The sequence below is a fragment of the Megalops cyprinoides genome, chromosome 23, assembly GCF_013368585.1.
Source record: "Megalops cyprinoides isolate fMegCyp1 chromosome 23, fMegCyp1.pri, whole genome shotgun sequence".
NCBI classification, from domain to species: domain Eukaryota; kingdom Metazoa; phylum Chordata; class Actinopteri; order Elopiformes; family Megalopidae; genus Megalops; species Megalops cyprinoides.
Window position 1 is genome coordinate 10,796,026 of NC_050605.1, and position 23,135 is coordinate 10,819,160.

At 43.8% G+C, this 23,135-nt stretch overlaps 1 protein-coding gene across 9 annotated transcripts in view; it reads right to left on the reverse strand.

Annotated features, from left to right (window-relative positions):
• The window catches only part of LOC118770297 (oxysterol-binding protein-related protein 8-like), an 80,816-nt gene that overhangs the window by 29,445 nt on the left and 28,236 nt on the right, over nt 1-23,135 (reverse strand). For 7 of the 9 annotated variants that reach the window (XM_036517887.1, XM_036517894.1, XM_036517884.1 and 4 more), the window contains one exon: nt 6,904-7,044. In XM_036517887.1, the coding sequence (XP_036373780.1) occupies nt 6,904-7,036 (133 nt within the window). In that variant the 5' untranslated portion in view covers nt 7,037-7,044. Of the gene's footprint in view, nt 1-6,903; nt 7,045-11,888; nt 11,916-12,436; nt 12,492-23,135 lie in introns of those variants that run through there. The other 2 variants (XM_036517888.1, XM_036517891.1) reach the window with 2 other exon arrangements.

Consider the following 23,135-nt stretch of genomic DNA (forward strand, 5'->3'; position numbering starts at 1 on the left):
TGTGTTAAAGCCAGACAGCCCTCGATTAGAAAACGGCTGTTTGGAGAAGAGGTCAATAGGACAAGAACGCCACTGTTCCGCCCTGTTACCTGACTGAAGCGGCCAGCCTTTGCTGCCTGGCATTTTCAACGAGTGCAAGGCGCACATGCTGCAAATTCACCTCGGCACTTTTGGTATTTCAGTTGCCAAGCGAGCAACTGCGTGGTAACAAACTGACAGTGACCTCCCAACCTCCCAAAATTGGTTTACGAACCAATTTTTTTTTTTGGAAGCGTGGCAGAGGGGCCGTTTTCTTTTCCGGGCCAGAGGGAAGTACGGCGCACATGCCAAAAAGAGTCTTTTAATAAAGTGCTGTCCACCGGTGCAGCATACTGCCTCCGGGTCTGTCGAAGACAGAGGACAGCACATGATATTTTAACACACTCTCCTTTTTGTTTACTGAAGCAAACACACACAAAAAACAACTCTCACTCCTGATTCAGGCTTAAAAAGGTGAAAGAACAGGCCCGTTATGTGGCACATACTTCATTTCTGAATGAGAGTTTATTCTTGCCAATGTGGGAAATCAGCTGACCCAATATCACTTCCCCAACTGCCTAACAAGCTCGTTTGGGAACAGACCGATGAGCCGGACTGAAGGTCATAGGCTTCCCCTATGCAGCTGTTGAAAGTATGTGTTTAAGGATTAGAAACAGACTTACATTTGCTTATAAAAGAACTATGCTCCAAACAGCTACTAAACCAAATCACAGTGTCAAAAACTGAAGCTGTGGGGAAAAAAATGAAGCCTGAATATTTTAAAACACATTGTAAACTGGGTCCCTGTTGAAAAATCTCTAGAGACACTTTGAAATGAAATTCAAATTTACCTTTAAAGTAAAACACTGAGATATGGGTCATTACACCCAGAGAGGCAAATAAGCAATGCAATGACAAGCTAAGGAAGCTACACTGCAGGGGGGCTACATGGCAACTAAATTACTGTGAATTAGCATTAATTTCACACAAACACGGCTCCGTCTAACTACATATTAGCACCTACATTAAAACTGTGAGCCTGCTAGCAAGCTGATTTACATTAGCACTTCACAAGGAACAGCATAAAACAGCCCTACACTACACTCACTATGCACACTGTAGGTGAGGAAAACAATGATTTGTTTCCTTGCTATCAGTCTGAAAAGACTGTCAGGTGTCCAAGAGTGTCAGGTGTCCAAGATTATAAAGCATCCGGGTGATTGGTTTACATGGTTCCCTGCAAGCGTAATGTGATCCACCGATGCCGTGATTTTTAAAGAGACTGAAAGCTCGAAAGCTGGCAAAGCCCCAGCCCCGAGTCACAATTACTCTGATTCTTATCAAACCAACAGACAGAAGCTCAGAGCAAGTGCAATAACACTTGAGAGGTGAAGTGGAACATAAGAAACCAGATTTGTCTCTCCAGTGCCTCAGTGCAAAGCCAAGGGTGAAGCCAGGAAAAAGGCCAGAGGTCATTTCTAGTGATAGAGATGTAATGCCCCCCCCCTCCCGAGCACAGGGGTTGGGGGGATTCACCTCTGCCCTACAAAGGCTTGTGCTGGGAGTTAATCTCTGCAGACATGTGTTATGCCTTCATGCAGAGCTTGTGCCCGTAGCTGACCTCTGTCAGTGACCCCACAGAGCACCTCTGACTGCAAGGTCTCAGGTGCTCTTTAAACAACCTAGCTTTTTCAAGAGCAATAAGGTACATGTTTACCGAGATGAACAAAGCTGATGCATTCTATGAGCCCATTTTTTAAAAAATACACATAGCACATACTTCAACACGCCTTGATCGTTTAACTTCATTTCATACCACTGAAAAAGAACAGCACAAATAGAGCTGTTATAGCTGTAAGTCTGCCTTAACACCAGATGTTAACGGCACTGAATTCTTGAATCTGAAGACAGATTTTCTGTTTGTTTTAATATGAGTTCCATGTTAGCTGAGCTAACTGTAATGGCTTCACTGCTCGTGTCTCCTGAGTCCACCCTCCTTATGATCTGCACTGACAGCAGCATTAGGTGTCCATCTACACCTCACTTTAATCTCTGCCATTCGCACAAAATGTTAGAAGAGAGAAGAGAGTCAGGAGCTGCTTATTTAAAAGCGAGACTGGCATACCTCAGCAACAGTTACCATTTAGTCGTGTAAAAAATTACCTCTCTTATAATGACCCAATGTATTTTCATTGTATTAAATTGCTTCCAGTGAAGATTTTTCTGTGCGCACACACACACACACACACACACACACACACATACGTATATATATTTGTGTGTGTGTGTGTGTGTGTGTGTGTGTGTGTGCAGCAAAATCTTCTTAATTATGAAAAAACTGAAACTAACTGAAACTTAACTACTCTAGTGTGAGGGTTTAAAATTTTCACAGCAGTAGTCTGATGAAAAGAAAGCCTTACAATATTGAATGTATTTTTTTCTCTTTGAGGTTTGTGATCATGCGTTTATGATTCTTTAATACTGTATAACCCCGTCAGCACTGCAGTTTTTCATGTTCAATGTCAAAGCCTGCATCACATGACTGCTCCTTCGCTGGATGTGAAGGAAGAGAGCAGAGGCGGGAAGGGACCTGTGTTCCACTTTCCCTGCTCCACATGATCTGCTTCCTCCTCCTCTGCCCACAGACTGAAAATGGCACTTCCAAAGGGAGTTCCTTCTGAAACCCCATTATTAAAGAGCACACATGCCTGGGTTCCGTCCTGTTGCTTTGTGGTTTCTCAGTAATGTTTAAAACTAATTTTAAGCAGTTTTCTTTGTTTTGCTTTGGTTCTTACACAGTGAACAGTGCAAAAAAAAAAACATTGAGTAAGAAATGAAAGCACAAAAAAAGTTTGCTTATCAAAGTTAAGGATACAGCACTAGGTTTCATTGCTATTTTATTATTTTTGACCCCAGGCAGGGGTCCCAGTTTTACTTTTATGTAAGCTATAGCTTGCTATACTGAAGCAACACAACACATAAAAATCATACATTTTTGAACTTGCCTGTCTTATTTTGAAAAAATGAAAAGTGTTAAGTTGGTTGTTCCAAGCACAGACCAGCTACACATCCCAACAAGGCCGATAAAGCATGTAGTCCAGTCAAACACTTATCTGAGTTAATTGTTTGTAGAGGAACTCATTTACAGTTTCTTCAGTAGCAGGACACTAATTCAATCTGACAGAAAACTAGAGTACTGCGTTGACAATGGAGCACACAGAAAGCCTGCACTACACTCCCATCTCCTGCAGTAGTACAGTCATGCACCGCTTAACGTCCATTCGGACAACATCCGCTCGCTTATACATCCATAGACCCATGGATTTAAAAATCCCGACTGCAGAACAGGACGTGGCGGACATAACCGGACGTAGTGAAGGCAACGCTTCCCGCACGCAACACGTGTATCTCATGTCTCGTGGAAATAAAGCGATTGCGCTGCCAGGCGTATAATGGTACAGTGTATTAATGTGTATTATGTTTAGTATTAATGTGTAGTATGTAAGTACAGCGTAATATATGGGTTGTATTAACCAACCCATATATTACACTGTACTTTACCAGATACATTAGCTGAAATACAGTATGGTACTGTATGTTTACAGTATCTTGGCTACAGTAGTTTACTCCATATAGGTTTGCTAACTATATAGTATGGTGTTCACATAACGTCCTGTTTCACAGAACGTATCGTGGGCGTTAAGCGGCGCCTGACTGAGGGGCAGTAATGCAGTAAAGCGATCAGTGCCAGACCTCAGTCACAAACACCACCAGCAAGCACGCTCCAAGCATCAAACAAATAAATACATGCAGGCGGTGGCAAGACACTAAGTGCTAATCAGCACAAATGATGGTGCAGTGCTATGCATGAATCTGCTGTGTTTATTCAGCTTACATCATTGCTGGTAACTGTACGTTGGACACTGAACACTCATCTTTTTCACATTATGTGAGAATGTCCAGCATATGTAAGAAACTGTTTTCTTCCTGTCTCTGTAAGATCAACAGTGCAACTACAATTTCACTACAATTACAGTTTCACTTTGCTACATTTCATCGCAAAAATGATATACTGTCATGCATTTCTTAGATAAGTATACTTCCACCTTCAAGTCGAATTAAGCTATCCATATTCCTGCTTTATTATTGCTTATTTAAATAGTTTGTAAAGGTCTATTGTGCTCAAGAGGAACTGATACAAAGTTACCATTACGCTTAATAATATTACCGTTATTGTTGTTAAAGAACATAAAGTTCCTACTCTTACAGGGTTACATTTCTATCTTGTCCTTTTATTCACTGATTTCACCAGAGGATGGGTTCTTGACTGGCTGCCCCAAACGCAGACCCAGTCAGTTGTCCCATCCTGCATCCTAACCACAACCAATGTGTACAACAAAACTGGAACTGATCAGTAGCTACACCTTAATATCTATCAAATCCTATTCCCAGAACCGGGACGTCACTTGACCGCCTCCGTCAGCTAACTCCGTGGGATCTGAAGGAGACAGGGGAGATTCGGGCAGTTAAATCGAGAGCGCACACAAAGCCGATTGAGGGCGGTGAGTCAGTCAACAAGCTGGCCTATTTTTGTCCCACATGGTACTGGGAAAACGGCCAATAGCAAGATGTTTGAGTTTTCACTCCATGACTTAGAGTGGGCTCGGGCAATGCTGGGCATACGAGTGTCATCTGTTATGCCATGAGGGCCGAGCCTCCCCAAATGACGAAGCTATGTTCTGCCTTTATGCGTGCAGGGAAAGACCAGCTGGCTAAAGCAGCCCATAACCGCATGTTGCACAATGAACAAATTATAAATGTATTCTGTTCGGTAAAGACATAAACCATGGGTGAGCCCCTATAAATAAGTCACAACTGAGCTTGGGGTCTCACTGAATTACAGTTCTGCAACTTTTGTAAGTCAATTTTCACTTTTTAATTTTAGAATTAAATAATGCTCTTCGACTTAGATGAACACACCACTTTATCTCAGCCCACAGAAAATACTAATTGTAGCCTGCTTGATGGTAGCCTTTGAGTCTTCTGAGGAACAACATTAAGAACTAGATTAATACTCAAGTGCACAGCACAATATGAATGCCATGAAAGGTCTTTGCTTGAACAAGGCCCTGAAAAAGCAATCGAGACCTTCTTGCGAAGGACCTTACTGAAGATGCTGTTACCTATTAACTGTTTCTTTAATTCTTTCTGATAAGTATTACAAATGGCCAAGCCAACATAGATAAATAAATAAATAGAGCTATGCAATGCATGTTCATATTAGATGTAATATCCACACATAAAACAATATGACAGAATCACATCAAAGGACCTTCTGGAAAAGCTGCATTTAATCATTGCATCTCAAGCATTCAATAGAGGTAGTACTGTGAGTACCCAACTGTCCAAACACCTACCTACACAGTACTATAATGGAGTCTCACTAGCAATACTTTAGCGATTTGCTGGTTTTCAGTTACAATAACCCTCAAAACAGAATTTTAAATGAAACACCTGTGATAGAACACATTCATGGAAGGTTCTGTGGTGTAAAGTCCATAGCTCTGGGCACAGCTTCAAACTGCCACTGACCCTGCATTCTTAATCATTGTTCTCCAAAGTATGTGCTGCCCCAACATGCAACAGACCTTCCCCTAAACTGCGACCATGTCTTACCCTGTAGTGTCACAAACAGCACTGAACTCTGCAGGACAGACACAGCTCAGCTAGGCTGGATTAGCAGCCTGCCTCTGTTTTGGCGTGCAAGGAGATCAGCCCTGCAGATGGTCCAGTAGGAAACGGACTTGGAGCCACGTAAACACTCTCAGGGCCCTTCTCTGGAGCAAGATCAGCTCCTTACCTTACCCTTGTCATTTCACTTACATAACTGATTTGGCTTTCAGAGTGACAATAACCTCTTTGGCGCAATTTCCAGTAAGTATTTGAAAATGAACCCCAGGAAAAGTGTTTGGCGAAAGTATTTGGCCATACCAAGCACACACCAAGTCAGAGACTGGTGAGTTATAAATGCTTTTTACACTTTCAGGAGCTTCTATCATTTTCTAAAAGACACATGTCCTTCTTATGACTGCTTGTGGCTAATGGATGCCAGGTGTGAATGTTCTTGACCATCTCTATCCCACCTGTACACTAATTAACAAGCTGCCCAACACAGACTGAACAAAAGGATCAGCAACAGTGTCACTCACAGACAACACACACACATATTATGTACATGTACACATATATGTTGTCAGGTCAGTGAAAGTACAGAGCAAACCTGTCAACTATGTCTATAAACCTTATCATGTACTTTAGCTCCCTCCAGTGGAAAAGAGAAGAGCAAACAAAATAACTGGATTATGTGCAGAACTTTGCAAGCCTGACAGATAATTTTGTAATTTCAGTAATTTCAGTCCCTCAGAAATCAGAACAAAGCAACAAAAATTAGTTGATCAAGTATAATAATACTGTATTTTATGACTTTCGTTATCACAGAAGAGCAGCAACGAATCTCACGCTCAGCAAAATCCTGCCAAAGGTTTGAAGTCAGGCGAACTGAATCCAGGGACTTGGTTACTGACTTTAGTGTTTTGCTGTAAACACTGAAAACACCTAGAAATTCCCTCCCTCGTGTTTCATGGTAGCCTAAAATCTCAAATGTGCGCCATTTCTTCAGGCGAAAATGTTATTTTACCCAAGACTTCTCCCCCCCTTTCAGTGCCCTGCTCCCTTTTTGATGGACTCATCTTCAGAAAGAGCAAAATCAAAATCAAAATGTATGGAAAATAACTGAACGAATAAAGAAGCAATGTATACGCCCTCCCCAAAACCACCACTAGAGGGAGCTGCGCTAGGACGCTGCCAGTAAGCCTGTGACCTTACCGTGGCTGTAGCTGACCCCGGGGCTGAGAGAGGGACTGGTGAGGAGGTCCTTCCCGGGCGCGAGCAGCCCCTCCTTCCCGTGACGCTGGCTCATCCTGCCCGGGGTCAAAGGTTGCGTGTCATCTCCGGGCATTAAGGCAGCTGCGGAGGAGAGGAGAGGGTGAGGTGAGGTGAGCTGCCTCACTCTCATTCTGTTTCAGACTCTGCAGCGTAACACACCACAACACACATTTAAAAACACACAGCAACATGCCAACCAATGAGTTTCATCATTACACTCACTCACTTACAGGGATGGTTGGGATGTCTCCAGTAGCTACTGTGCTTGACATAAATTCTACAAAGGTAGACTCATTTAAATGTAAACATTCATAATTTGGTTTGTCATTCATGACAATTTTTTCATAGGCTGTAAAAGATTTAGAGCAACTGAAAGCATAATAAGCCATTCCTGAAATTTGCCAGCTGGAAAAGACATAGAGCCCTGATTTACCCTGCGTGCAATCACTACACAGAGAGAGGCTTCAATATACTGTAGTGATAATGTGCACTGACAAGAATACACAGACCATTAATGCATAATGACAGGGTGAGGCAATTAGGAAGTTTGGAACTGCAGTGCTACAACACAAAGTTACCACTTACTTTTTCTGCTTTAACACCACGCATACTGAACAAAGAGCATACAGTCTTCCTGCTTTATAAATGTGACATGGCTTGTCAGGGTAGCTGAGAGACAGCAGCACCCGTTTTGCCGATTGTGGCCCACCTATGAGAATGCCGCGACTTATGAGGCAGAATGCTTTCTCACTCTAGAGCTGCGTGTCAGCTGTTAGGACTGGATCCAGTCTGAAGCTCAGAGTTCTGATTCAAGGTCATTTTCCACTACTGATATCTTAAAGGCTTGCTTTACGGTTTCTCACCTTTCGCACATTTAGTGGTCAAGCACAACAGAGCTCGTGTTTCACAAACAGACATTGGCCTAAATCCAGTCAAGTTCCTTAGGCCGTTGTTCCTCATTCGGCAAGGTTAGATGTATGCTGCCCTCTAGTGGTACAGAGATAAAGTCTCCATCGCCAACGGACAGTTTCTTGACGGTTGTTTTTGGCATCAAACGATTGCTAAGTGACCAGTAATGAACTGTGTTTCTGAAAGCAGTCCAGTCCACAAACAGCCCAGAGCACTCCATTCCTTGTAACTCTGCAGGCTCTTTCCAAGCGCTACGAAAGTGAAAATCATGCAGCCAGCTGGAATGACTCAAATTACTGCCTTGCCTTTGTTTCAACCATCCAATGCCAATTGTTAAAAGGAGCTGGTCAGAAACTCAATGCATGACTGTGCTGCGTCTGAACACCTCCTGCTGCTCTGAAAACTACCCCTAAACCTTTTCTGCCTGGACTTCACTGGTAGCAGGTCTCCAGCGGATTACGGAGACACCGAGACTGATTCCACATCAGTGCCCGTCTTGAGTCCAGTGCGTTAAACCTGTACACCCCCGAATGCTGCTGTCATAATCCAGCTATGAAACAGATATCGGTGAGAGTAAACAAGCAGTCAGCTGGCTCTGACAGGTGTGTGGATGTGTTTGCGTGTCTGCATGTGTGTGTGAGGTCTGAAAAGACTATGAATCATATGCTTATTTACCGGTCAGACCGCAGGTCAGTGCATTTGAGTTTAGCGACTCGATATACAGCAGAAGCACTGGAAGACTGATCACTGCATATTTTGAGGAAAAATATTCCAATTAGAACAAATTTTGCAACACACTGCATTTGCATTAATTCAGTCCATTTTCGAGTTTATCGTTCACATTACATTATTTATTTGCTCAACAGGCACCCAGCTTACATAGAAATTTAAACAACTGCAAATTTGCTAAAGTAGCTCATTTCAAAGCAGTTCAGTTCGCAGCTAGTAGCTGGGTACAGCAGTTGCCTACCCAGAATTCAACACTGCAACATTCTGACTGCAAGTTTGTTTCGTTTGCAGCCATGCCATAATCCTTTTCGAAGGATTGATCTGATACAATCCACTGCTTAACTGACTGATTAAATTAATGATATGCTAAAACTATGATAAAAGCAACCTATTCAAAACCAATGGGAAAGAAGCTTGCATGTGAGGGCAGTGCTACATAGTAACCTCCGCCATCTTGGCTAAAACAATCTGAGCTGGCAGCGCTCCAGAGAAAGCGATTAGCATCCTAAAAGTGTAGCAGTCTCCTTGTTAGTTGTTCTTGCCAGACAGCAGTCACTGGGACTCGGTGGAATTTAGTGTCTGCTGCCACAAACAGAGATCCCGGCCACTTATAGCTGAGGGTATCCCTTAAATGGCTTTTCAGGACAATGAAGCACAGAGCTTGCAGATCATGTATTTTCAAACTCACATGGAAATACACAGATGACGTGCCAGAAAAAAAATTGCGTCCAGCACAACTACTGTGGGGTAATTCTTTTTTCTATCACTGGTTCACCACACTGTTAAAACTTCACTTCCGTATGTTAAACAGGCAACCACATTACTTGAAATGGTCTGGAAAAGAACTTCAGGGAAAGTATTTAGTTCTACAAGCACACCCTGGCACACTGTTGCATGGCTACCATATTGTCCATTCAGGCAAACAAAAACTGATTACTAGTTGTCCAGTCAACCGTATTTTAAAGTAAGCATTGAGCCCTTTAATTTTATGATTATCACATCAAGTATGAATGGGCTTCAAGAAATTAACTCAATCTTACTTAATCTAGTGCCGTAATTAATTCAGATTTTACATAACTTACTACAGTACGTTGCTGTCGGCATGCAATACTGATTTCAGTTTTGGATTCAGCAAATTTGGGGACATTAAGCTGCTGTATTTAAAGCATTTAAACAGTGCTCAGTGATCACACTGACCGAATGGGACTGCCTGATAAGCAATGTTAGGCCTGTAGATCAATCCCAGGTTCCTCACAACAGAATTCAAAGCACAAAAAAATAAAAGATGACAGTGTTATTTAAGAGTATCCAGGAGGACTCAGACTCAACGGCCTGGTGCTTTTGCTGCAAGGCGCGCCCGGCTTGGGAGTGGCTGTCTTAAAGGAGCGGCAGAAGGCCCTGCAGGACCAGCACACAGGAAGCAACTGCAGGGCGAGACGCTCTCATCCAGCTCGGGGAGGAGGGTGTGTCTCTTCCTGTCTGCACAAGGCAGGCAAACACTCAGTATAGTACGCTACAGACAATGCAACATCACTGCCCTCACGCTGGAAGTGAAAGCCACTTCTTATCCTACTCCAGTTCGGTGACTGTCTGATTGTTCGAGCAGATGCAAGATATAACCAATGTAAGCCTCCATAAAGCAAAGCAATGATGCTCCTAGACCTACACTGGTCCCTCTGGACAGAGTGTGCTGACCCCAGACAGCCGTTCCCCTCTGGCCAGTCTGTGTCAGTGCGGTTTTCCTCTGCAGAACACTTGGACACCCCGGGTACACACGTGGTTATTTATAGCCTCAGTACCGTCTGTCACTGTGCCAGGCACATTCATCACCCGGATTGAACGCCACGGACCAACAGGGAACTCTTACGCCTGGCCATTTTAAACTCAAACAAGTCCTCCTAAAGGCTCAAGCCCATCTTGTGTTGTCACTCACCTCTTTACCAGTTCTATGTGAAAGGTGCCTCAGACGTTTCTAAGAGAAAGTGAACCCCAGGGAACCGTGTCGGGTCGGCCGTGTGCCAAGCATCTATAAATAAACGCCAGAAGGGAGTCTGATTAAACGCTTTCCCTGGGGTTCATTTTAAAATTAGCTACCTGTAATGTCAAGCTTCAATTTAAATCGGAAACATTGAGCGGTGTAGAACGTACATTTTCCAGAGAACAGCCCTGTTTAAACAACAGTATGGTCCTAAGGCTTCCATCCAGGCTACCCACAATGCACTTAGCCCTTAAGTTTAAGCAGTGAGTTGAAACTTCATCTTCTTGCACAGTATTTGAGTATGGCAGTCACTGACATTATTCTGAAAAAGCTGGGACAGTGAAAAAGTATAATGCAAAATTTCCTTAAATTCACTGCATAGAGTTAAGGAAAAAAGCACTGTGCTTTGCACAAAGTCCAACTTGCCACCACAGTCGTCCCCAAACGTGGCATCAGTTAAACCACATGGTCAGACAGGCTTGTTGTAGCCTATGCAGCTGTCAGAGCTCCTAACTGCTAAGTCACCCAACACAAGCACAGAGGCCCCCTCATTACTCAATGTAAGGGGTCTGAACTCAGCCATTTCTAATTAGGCTTGGAAGAATGATCAGAGCCATCATTACATAAGTCATATACACTGTGACAGAGTGCTGTGCTCTGACTGCCATACCAACGTGCCTGGCTCTTTGGCGTCGCGGTCAAAGTCGCATGTTTGGTACCCCGCAGACCTGGGTTCGAGGCCAGGTGGGGTGACTGCTCTCACCCTCCACTACATACACAAAAGACAATTCATATTCACACTGTCCTTTTACCAAATTAATTGATCTGCTAATTAATTGATTTATTTCACCACCCAGAAGGAAGCTTCACCGACATGAATGAATGAAAATGCCTTTCATAGTCAACAGATACAACCTGTGACACAACAAAGCCCACTCATGTTCATATTTACCTGCGCTGTAAAAAGAACATTTGCATACATGGTTAAGGTCATGTATTGTTCACAACGCAGCACACACAGCCAGAAACAAATACCAAGCACGATAAATCAATAGAGGACCAATACATATGAAATGAACCAAATAAGTTACAATATGAATCTAACCAGTACATGCTATAGTAAACTAACTCCTACTCCCGCTGAAGGTGGAAAGTACAGTAGATGACACGGAGCCTGCAACATGTCAGAGCCGGTCACAGAAAGGCCACCAACGTGGCCCGGCCGCTGGCCTTTAGCGGGGCGCTGTCCCTGTGTCCCTCTCACCCCACCCTGCTGCTACCTCCAGCCCCGCAAAGGGCAGTCACTTACTTGATGTCCCCGGGTGGTCTCTGATCTCCGCATGCTGCCGCGGGCAGGGTGTGAGACAGAGCAGGTGAGGAAAAGGGAGAGAGAGGGGGAGAGGGGGAGAGAGAAAGAGGGTGAGAAAGAAGGAGAGAGGGGGGGAGGGGTAGAGAGAGAAAGTGTGTGGGAAAGAGGGAGAACAGGGAAAAGGGAGAGAGGGAGAGAGAGAGGGTAAGAAAGAGACAGACAGAGCAAGGGGCGGTAATTGAGAAGACAGAGCAACAGAGAAAAGGCAGACAACAAAAGAAACAGGAAAAGAGAGAAAGGAGGAGAGAGAGAGAGCAGTGGTTTTGAGGGGTTTGTGTGGGTGAAAGAGGTGAACAGCAGCAGCCGTAGGAAGTGTAGCAAGCCGTAGGATTGGAGGGAGGGAGGGAGGGATTGAGGGAGGAAGAGAGGAGGGAGAAACAAAAGAAAGACAGAAAGCATTAGTCTGCGCTCCGTATGCAGCCAGCCACAACCACACCGTTAATACACACAGCACAGCGGCGACACATCGGGGCAGGAGAGGACAGTACCGTAGAGTGCCACAGCCACATTGCCCGCGAACGAAATCCACTGGCAAACAAATACAGCTGGCCGCAAGTTATGGGGAACACAACCCTTACACACAGCGAGGCAGGGGGGGCGGATTAGCGGAGATTAGGGGAGGACCCAGGGTGAGGCAGAATCAAGGGACCCGGTGAGGAGGAAAGGGAGCGGGCGTGTCCGCCAGGCAAGTCCCCGCCCACCCCCAAGGGTAGTAAACAACCAGCGTGGCTCCCCGCAGGCTCCTCCCACCGCACTGTCACTGTCCGCGGGCGCTCCTGGTACAACGCCGCCGGGGGGGGGGGGGGGGGGGGGGTGGGGCGTACTTCAGACTGGTCGGCAGGTTTATTGTTCGATTAATAAGGCTTAAAGGGCTGCACTAGATTAGCTTTTCAGTTTAATTAAATCGAACGGCGCCGTTGTTCCCCTGCCAGCTGCGGAGGTGTGGGAGCCCGACCGAACGGCATTTCCATCGACCAAATATGATTTCACATAAAGCGCTTTAATGAAGCGTGGAGCACGCCACAGAGAATGAGAAGACAGACGCCGGCTCCAAGGTGCTGACGCAAGTGACAATAAGTACAATAAATAATCACAAATAATAATAAGCGCTTGCGAGAGCCATCAGACCGCAAATCAGCATTCCCTGCCATTTTGATTTTAAAACTCGGTGGCTTCTTGTACAGTATCAACATACTCCCTGTGTTTGCTTTCTCAAGATGATATAAGCCTAATGCAAAAAAAATGAACATATCAAAATTATATGTCACGAGAAAAACTTTTGATATATTCTCCAGGCAAACCAGTCAATCCAAACTGATTTCATATTGCGCTCTTCACAAAAGAATTGTCACAGAGAGCTTCACAGAATGCATTGCATATGAAAAATTATAGTCATAGCAGATGTAATATGAATATATGGGATGCTTCAGGAGCAGAGATAAGAAATCACCTGAGACAGTAGAATCCATGGGATGTGGTCAATCTGTGCTTGTCTTAAGACAATAAGATGTCCTAATGGAACATCCTAAAGTTACATTTATATAGTTATATTTAGTATAAAATATTTGCTCCTGAGAGTATGAAAAACACACACACACACAAACATTCTGCATTGTTGTGGAAAAAATTTCCCCTCAGTCCCCTGACAACAACCAAAGATGGGAGCAACTGTCCTGCATTTAGGCTCAGTCGGTAATAATGTGCGGGACCCCAATACACTATCTGCAAATCTGCAGATAAAATCTGCAAATGTTTAGTCATATGAATTTTAACAACCTGAGCATGATGTTGGCTTTTTTTGGTATTCACCCGCCCCCCCCCCCAGACCCAATTTAACACCAAGCCATCGTCCCGCTGATTCCAATTCATATTTCCTTCCTGATTAATCAAGAGCACCATTGAGAATCCTAACGAGCCTCCTCTCTTCACCGCGGAGTCCTCCCCATCCTCGGCGGGCGGGAAGCGAACGTGCATTGAACAGAGACGGATTGAACGAGGGGATGATCTTAACGAGGTGATTACGGGTGATTAACGATGCAAGAGGAGGCACTTCGTGCTGCTTACGATAATAAAGAGACAGGGTTAGAAAAATATCATTTTTCAGACGACGCGCGTGCCTTTCGGTAGGCATTAAGTGACCAGCCGACCGGCAATTTCAAAGCTGGTGGGCAACCAAACACTCTCCCGGGGTTTAATACTCAAAGTAAACAGAACAAGCTGCCTTTGGATGCATTATACCAAAATTTCCTTTTGCTTTCAAGAATTCAGGTCACATCAGCACACAGCCAGCCATGAAGAATATGCAAACAGGCTGCAGTTTAGGTTTCAGGCACATACACAGCTTCACACAGTAAAGACAGTCACTGCATTCACAGTGCAGGGCCCAATACACAGACATTTACCATCACTATAACAGCCATGGGGCCTTGAGGTAAATAGTTTTTCTGAATGTTCTATTGACAGCTACAGTGACCTGGCAATCAGATACACTGAAATCAACACAGATCTTCAGGAGGTCTTATAGGTAAGACTGCGGACTTAGCGTGTCTGGTCCCAGTCTAACACACTGCATTAGTGCCTGCCAGAAGTGCACACACCCGACGTCCTACCACTCACCATCATCCGGTTCACTCACACAGGCCAGCACCTTGCACCAGCTCTCACATTTACTTGCTAGAAACTGCAAAGAAACGCATTCAGAAACCAAGATCGGCAGCTGAGGGGAAGGAAAACCAAACATTAAATGACTGATGGAGCGGAGTAAAATCAGCCAGGTCTATTGCAATAATATATACTACCAGAGCACGGACAAATTTTAAACCATTGCAATAAAAAGGATTTGCTTTTACTCAGGGCACTTCACCACCTAATCCACCAGAACACCAATAATACAAGCATGGGGGGGCAAACATAAAGAACGAGGGGTTGGCTTGAATGAACCCTTTAAATCACCCGTTTCAGTCCAGTAAGATTCAGCCTTAACTTCCACAGCATACATTAGGAGAGACTCAGATTCGATTTAGCCCACTTGGACCAATATGCCATCTGCACATTCGGGTGCCACGGTCACCGGTGGGCGCGCTTCAAAGCGGCACGGGGCCACATTCCTTGAAGGACATGCAAGCACACCTGCGGCACTGCCTCTCCCTGCCCCACCCACAGAGGTTATCAAGTGCCGTGCGGTGCACCTTATCCCACGACAGAATAAAAGCAGGGAGCTTTGACTTTAAGAGTATGAAGAGGATGTTCAAACTCTACGTCCTCTGAAGTCATGCCGATTCCAATTTCACTGTGTTTCAATGTGTTTCGGTCTGACTCTTGATATTTAAAGCAATATTAAATTAGTGTCTGGACCTCCAGCAGTCATTTGGCGCTTCGTTTTCAGCTATGAGAATAGAGCTGTGCCATTGGCAGACATCATAATGACCCATAATGACCCTCTGATTGCTGCTCTTCACTGAGCTGAGACCGATATTAATATAAAAACATAGCCGAGCACGGAGCTGACTGACAAAGGGTCACATAATCTTTTCAATCAGGTGTGCAATTGGTAGAGGTGTCATTTCCTCTGCCTGAGGCATTTCTCCATCTTTTTCTTCATTCCCGCTCAGCACTAGAAAATGCTCCCTGCCATTTTGAAGGCTTTAAGACACAGTTTTCTTGACTTGACATGATTCTACATTACATTATTGTCATTTAGCAGACGCTCTTATCCAGAGTGAATTATACAGATTACAATTTTTTACATGTTTTATACAGCTGGAGATTTAATGAGGGAATTGTGGGTTAAGTACCTTGCCCAAGGGTACAACAGCAGTGTCGCAGTGAGGAATCGAACCAGCAACCTTTGTTACAAGCCCTTCTCCTTACCACCGTGCTACACTGCCGTCCCTCCAAGATACTTTATCTCAGCCATTTACAATTTCATTAAAAATGTTATCTTCACCAATTAAACATAAACAGGAAAACTTCATAGCTCCCAGACAGTGCCACACCCCAAAGTGAAATGGCCTGCATCTCTCATAACCATGCCTTACAGACAATTAAATGTTACAGAATAAATCACTTTGGGTGCATGCCACACGCAGGTCAAAATGTTTCCGATGTCTGATCTCTGATCTCAACACAAGAAAACACAGCCACTCAACTCATATACCTGACCCAGGAAACAAGTTCAAATGTTTTCCAGGGTTAATCCTAAAATTTAATTTGTGGCCGCCTCGTAATCCACTTTTGTCACCACGTTCACAGGTTGAATCACCATGAGCGACGGCGAGCTCCACACAAAGCATTACAGCTCAGACAATAGAGACACGTCTACAAATAAGCGTTTATACATCGTTACAAAAATCCTTGTGAAGCCTAACCATTTGAGTTTACAAGAATGAATAAAAGGGGAAAAATCCTAATGACCCATGTCTGACGCGTGGCTAACGTGACCTTTGCTACGCAGTGTTATACTGTGCTACATGCGTGTCTGATTGCAGGATCGGCCGCTTTTCCTCAAAAAAAACCCTCCCCCTCTGAGCTCCTTATGCCCGGCGTGGCCGTGACCCCCGGCCCGGCCCGGCATGGCCGTGACCCCTGGCCTTCAGTGCTTAGGCCTGCCGACACACCCTCTGCAGGAGACTGACTGCCGCACTGCGACCGCATGTCTCCCTCTCTCCCCAAAGCCAGGCAGCAAAAAGCGTTCTCATATTTTAGAATCATCAAAGTACCCAAAAAATATATTCTTTTTTTTTTTGCAAAGAAATACATACATAGGCATCAACTTCACTATTTATATTTGTGTAAGAAACAAAGTTCAAGCATTTAAGCATAAGTCTTTAGATCTAAATGTCTTTGAATGCATGTTTCCTAATATCTTAATCAGGTGTTTCCAAACTTTTGAATTGTACTGTATGTACTGAGCATATTCCAGGGTCCCGCCAGGCTATGTGCGTGCTTTAAATGGAGCAGTAATCTCACAGAGGAGAGTCGACTGGCCCTGGACTGCCAGGGCAGCCTCTGCTTTCTATCACTGTCAGTCATCCCCTGAATTAGGGAAATTAATTGGGATCAATTACTACTCGTTAAGTGTAATTGGGTGTAATTGCTCCCACAGACCATGCATTCTAAGCATATCTATGCAGGGCGACCGGGAGAACCCGTGGTATTTTGAGAGCTTGAATTTCCATTTGAGATTATCAATTACCAGACTAATGAGTAACACACCGCTTCAGAATGGATGTCACGGTGTTTGTATCCCAACTCACGTCATTAATAAGGACTAAAGAATCTTCCCAATGTTTTTTAAAGAGCAGGTGACACAGGGAATTGCTCACCAGGGTAGCTTTAATGTAATGAGTAGACAGTTTAATGTAGCATACTTCGGGGGACAACATTTGGATTTTCAATATGGTTAATACTGCACATCCATAAAATATATATTCTATGATGTAAATGCCTCTGGAATAGTTTCCCTGGGGCTTATTTTAGCATAGCCCATTTAAAATCAATTTGAAGTGTGAATATGATTTACTCATATGAAACTGTAAGGTAAACTCCTTACCATTCTTCACAGTAACAGAACAGGTGTAGGTGTCCTTCAACAGGAGACATGCCAAATAGAGGCATGCCAAAAAACGACCTATGTACTGAAGGATGTTCATGAACAGCCTCTTATCCAGCTCCAAAATTAAAATCCCAAAAAGAATAAATGAAAAAAAAAAAAAAATAATAAAATAATGAAATCATATCAAGAGGCACATTGCCATTGCCCATTAGGAGCTTGCTTCTCACTTCCTTTTATTAGCTCATCTCTAGACGGCTTTTCTGCTCAGCCAGCGCATGACTTGATTCCTCATCTGCTTTACCTGTGACTGCTCCCAGCCAAGTTTCATCAAAGCGCCCGGCTCTCTTTTTGTGTTTTACACATGAATGGGAGTCGCTGTAATTATGAGTCTGGCAGACGCTTTTATGTGAACAAAAGTCTGGCTCTGCATTCAGAATTCTTGGACGGAGCTCCTTGTATCACCCTGTTCCCGCATGTGCCTCACTGCATCACAGCCTCTCCCTCGTTTCTCTGAAACAAATCATAGTGTAGAGTAATAAAAGAAAAGTGTTTTTTTTAATATATCTATAAACTCAGAGTATAAAATATTTCCCTAATTTATCTCTGTCCAGACCTGGCCATGGAGATCCACAGTCCTGAGGGGTGCAGGGATGCTTTTTGACAAGCTGCTGATTAACAACTGGAAAGATGTGTAAAACACACTTCCATGCAGTTAAAATTTCATTATACTCTTACCCAGACCGACTTCCACAGGTTACAGTCTTTTAAATGTTATCTATTTATATAACTGGATATTTACTGAGGCAATTCTGGGTTAAGTACCTTGCCCAAGGGTACAGCAGCAGTGCCCCACTGGGGAATTGAACCAGCAACCTTTTGCTTACAACCCCTGCTCCTTACCACTATGCTACACTGCCACAAAGTACTGAAGACCTGAGTTGGAATGAAAAGTGAAAACCTGTGGATCTCCGCTGAAGACCACTGATGTGCAGTATAGCCTCATCCAGAATGCAGTGTGTTTTCATGGGTCAGGTAGCAATGCGTACGTGTTACAGTTAAACTATGTATTCATGGCCCCAGAGCTGGGTTAGCTAATTTAGCATTAACAAAATCACCAGCATTTCAATGGCATGTTTTACTAAACAAGGCACATACTCTATTCAAGAAGTGGAGCACTGTGGAGCACTGTCTCAATGAAATAATGAGCCCAGACTATTCAAAACTCAACATGTATTTGTAAGTTTGCAACACAATACATCTGTGAGAAGGTTACTTAGTACTGAGGCCTCAAGGATTTTTTTAGTAACACTGTCTGCAAATGAGGGAATGAGTAGGTGAGATCGACCAGAGAGCTCTTCACCCTGTGCTTGTTCTGATGACATTTCCGCCACCGGTCCTATCGAAAGCTTTGTCCATTCAACGGGTGTTAATGATTGGATTAAACCCAGAATCCTCAGCTTCCGCCCACTTGCATCTTACGGGGTGCTATGTTCACATTCAAAAAATCAGCTCACATGCATGGTGGAAAACTGACCACTGACTCAGAGCTGCAGGTAAATTAACTGATTTTCAAAATATAAATAAATAAAATACTATTATACAACACATGGGTCTAAGTGCATTCCATGAGGTATAGGCTTACATTACCAACAAAGACGTAACTGATACTTTGGTTACAAGGATGCATTTTAGAAATATAATAAGGGCTCTGAAATAGAATTACAAAGCACTTTGTCCATAAATGTTTTCCTGAATCCAGACATTTGTTAAATTTTCTTGACAGGAAGCTGGTGCAGAGGGGCTCACAGCTATTGCAACTAATAATTCAATACAGATTGCATTTTTCTGAAACCAGCTCTACAAAATCATGTTTATTATGTCTCAGTCCATGAGCAAACTGTTCCATTCAAATGCAAATTAAAATTTCACCTAATTATCCCAGTGATGGAGAAGCAAAATATTGTGGATTATCATCTGAATACAGGTCTAGATTGCTCCAGATTTTTTCCCCAAAGAGCAAGCAGCAGTGAGGCTATAAAAACTGTCATTCTCTATTGTTTTAAAAAAAAAACAAAGCATAAACCATTACCCCCCAAATGCTCTTAGTTGTTCCACAAGCTTCCAATGGCCACAGTTCATTTAATGAAAAAACATTCAAGAAGCTTCTCTGTTGAACAGACAAAAGAACCAGGGTAGCAAACACAAATCCCAGCCTGCAAAAGTCAACGGCACGACCCGGGCCAAAAGTGTCTCTCAATAAATAAACAGAAAGAGATGAAATCCAGCCACTTTGGTGTTCTACTCTGTGATCCGGCACATATTCTCTGTTCCAATTTTGTGTGGTCAGGGCAGGTCACTTCTGAGTTCTGCCCACCAGCTAAGGGCAGCGCTAAGGGTGAAACCACATCGAAGTGTCGACCTGCTGCCCAGCTGACTGATTTACAGACCCGGCAGCCATTGTGGCCTTTGCATTTAGAGCACAAATCCATTTGAAATGAGTCTGTCAAATGAGTCTGGACAGAAAGTATCCTTAAATCTCACTCTCACTCATTTTTGCTGGACACCAATGACAGTCTCTCAGCTGTTACCAATCAAAGCAATGCCAAAGCAGCAAGAAGCCCACAAATAAACACAGAGCACACACATTTTCTCTAAAATGCATTAGAGTATTAGCCTTTGTGACCTTTGATCCAGTGAGGTTATAATAGCTGTCAATAGAAAGCTGCACTGAGCTCTGAAAAAAGGTTAGAATCTGCTGTCCAGGGCAGAAGCAAATGGCCGCGGTTCACCAGCTAGGAAAAACAGCAGGAGTCTTAGAACCACTTAAACCCCAGAATATGAAAGGTTTTCAGCTGGTGGAGAGCGCTGTCGGGAGGCAATGGGGCTTGCGGAGAGCTACCAGGGTGTGAAGTGAGGTTTTGATTTTGATTTATTGCCTGTGTGGAGCCCTGGACAGGACCTGTAAATAAAAATTTCCCCTTAAGAAAAGAAGGGAAGCTTTGGGGATGCAACTGCCTTCGCAAATGTAAACACTATTCCAACAACAACCTAACAGTGATTCCCGGGCCCACAGCACTGACTCCTGGTCTCATGACAGTGGCTCCAAGTCAACAGTAAAACAGGCTTGCTTGTGCAGGGCTCATACTTATGTTTAACAATAACAGCTGAGACACTTAAAAGGCAAGAAGCGCATTGGATTTTTACATTTATTAACCAATGGCAAATTTTCATACTCACAAATATGAAAACATATTTCAAAGAAAAGGAAACATATTTGTGTGTCATTGTCTCTCATCATAAAGGATTACAGTTATTTCCAACTTTATTTGGTGTGGTTTAGCAAACACTTTAACATTGCTAAAGGAGGTTGTTAGTGTTTGTATGCAATAACCTGTTATGCTTGAGCAATCTGTTCCCATAAGGTACATGAATTAAATACCACAAGTGCAGGTCAATAATTCATGCTGCTCATGGATCAACCTCACTGCTTTTTATCCCAGGCCATGCAGGCGGCATTCTTCTCTGTCCGAAATGGACAGAAAGAAATTCAGGCAAATGTGCGATTGGCTGGAGGTCAACCAATAATAGAATTTGTGTGGACCAGAAAGGCGTGACTGAAATGTCAATATTAATATCGGGCAAAACAATTTTGCAAATGGGTCTCTCAGGCACAAACAGCTTTATATTTCGTCTGCATATTTCATATGGCTTAAACGATTGGTGAAGTGGCGCAAATGAATAGGCCTGGTGATGCAGCGGCACTGCTTCACTGTTTGAGGAGGGCTCTTGGCACAGAGCTTCCCTCTGCAATCCTCACAGCCTGGGTCCTGAGATTCCAGGTCATCGACCATCGGCCTGGGGTTGACGCCTAGCATTCTGTCCCTGGGATCCCCAGTTCTGTGTTCCCCTGTTTCGGAAGAGTCAGCACCCCCGCTGGGGAAGCCACACGAGGATGGGACAGCAGCCAAAACCACAGAATTGACTCAGGTATCAGGTTCCCCCGAACCAGATGCAGGGAGAGGGTGGCGTAGTTCCAAGGGACAGGAGGGAAACAATCACACACAACATGTGATGATACAGAACATTGCCCACCTGCACTGACTGTACTGGGGACTCAGAGAGGCCTCCTAATGACTGGGGTCTTTGTTTGCAGTCGAAGTTATTCACTATCAGAACCCCTTGCCTAGGGGACACTGACAGAGGCAGTAGGAGTTGATATCATGTATGCTACATCCACTCCACAGGCAGGTTCAATGACAAAACATGCTCTCAAACACTCCCTCCTCTGGTAGCAATCTTCTGTGTGTTAAAAGAAAAAACATCAGTTTTGTTGAAGAACCGAATATTTCCAGGAACAAAGCAAGATCATTACTCTGAGCCAGTCTCAAGTCTCCTGGTACTTCATATAGCAGCATATAGTGGTATCTGAGAGAGAGCGTGTTATATAGAGGGTGTTATACAGAGAGCGGGAGTCGCGTTTCAGTGCTGAAGAGAGTGGTGATGCTCAGAGGAAGGATACAGATCACAGGCACACCCACTCAGGCTGTGAGAGGCTGTTACAGGCTGTGATGAGACAGATAAGACAGATGGAGAAAGCCCAGGAAGATGACGCAGAAGAAAGGAATTACAGGCCAAAAGGCAGAAATAAAGGCCGCTAAACATTTTTCTTCTTGATCGTGGACCACATCAGGTCAGGTCTGTGCATGCAGCTGCTCGGAAATGAGAAAAATGAACTTGGAACCAGAAAGTTTCAAGTTACAAATCTGAGCTTTCAGTAAGGTTCTTCAATTGAATTGCTTCAGTAAAATATTTGGGCAGAACATAATTTGACAGAATTTTTAAATAAGCTGGATATATTTAGAGGCCAAGTCACCCTGACCTACACTCAAATATAGCACAGCATGTGGCTTCTAAGTATCTCATCCTGAAAGTAAGATGAGCTCTGTGGCAACATTCGAACATGCCAGGAGCCCACTGAGGTGGAAAAAATTGTTTTCCTTCTGTTGGGGTGGGTAGGCCCGCTGTAGTGCAAACACTTGAACTTGTCTCTAAACATTTCTGTCAAGGTCCATCACCACCGAACGAGATCACCTTGGCACTTCACCACTTGAACCCACAACAATCCTCAAAGCCACAACAGCGGGAACCAACAGACCAAGCAAAGCAGGCACAGCAAAACAATAAGCAGGCACACTAAACAAATATCTTTTAGACAAAACGACTGCTATTTTATTACTCAGCTTTAAGATCGCTATGCTACGCTACCCCAGAGGTCAATTCCATTTTGAAGAAAGGCCATCCACAAATGCACAGCAACAATGGCAAACCCAAAACACACCGCTTTCACCTTAATGTCATTGAACTCCAAAAGTTCATTTGAACTTTTGAATAAGATGAAAATTCACAGTAAATTGTAGGGATTTACGCCTCCCTCGGGTGCTTAATGGCTATTCCATCCTTCCTCGCGGCGACACTTTTAAAACATTGTTAGTAAATCACGTTTAGAGGAGAAACACTCAGGCAGGGCCTGCAGGAATGATTACAGCCGAAACTGTTCACAAGAAATTTACAGTGTGTCTAATTTGCACACAAGAAGTGACCTTGCCTTGAATTTGTAAAAAAAAAAAAAAAAA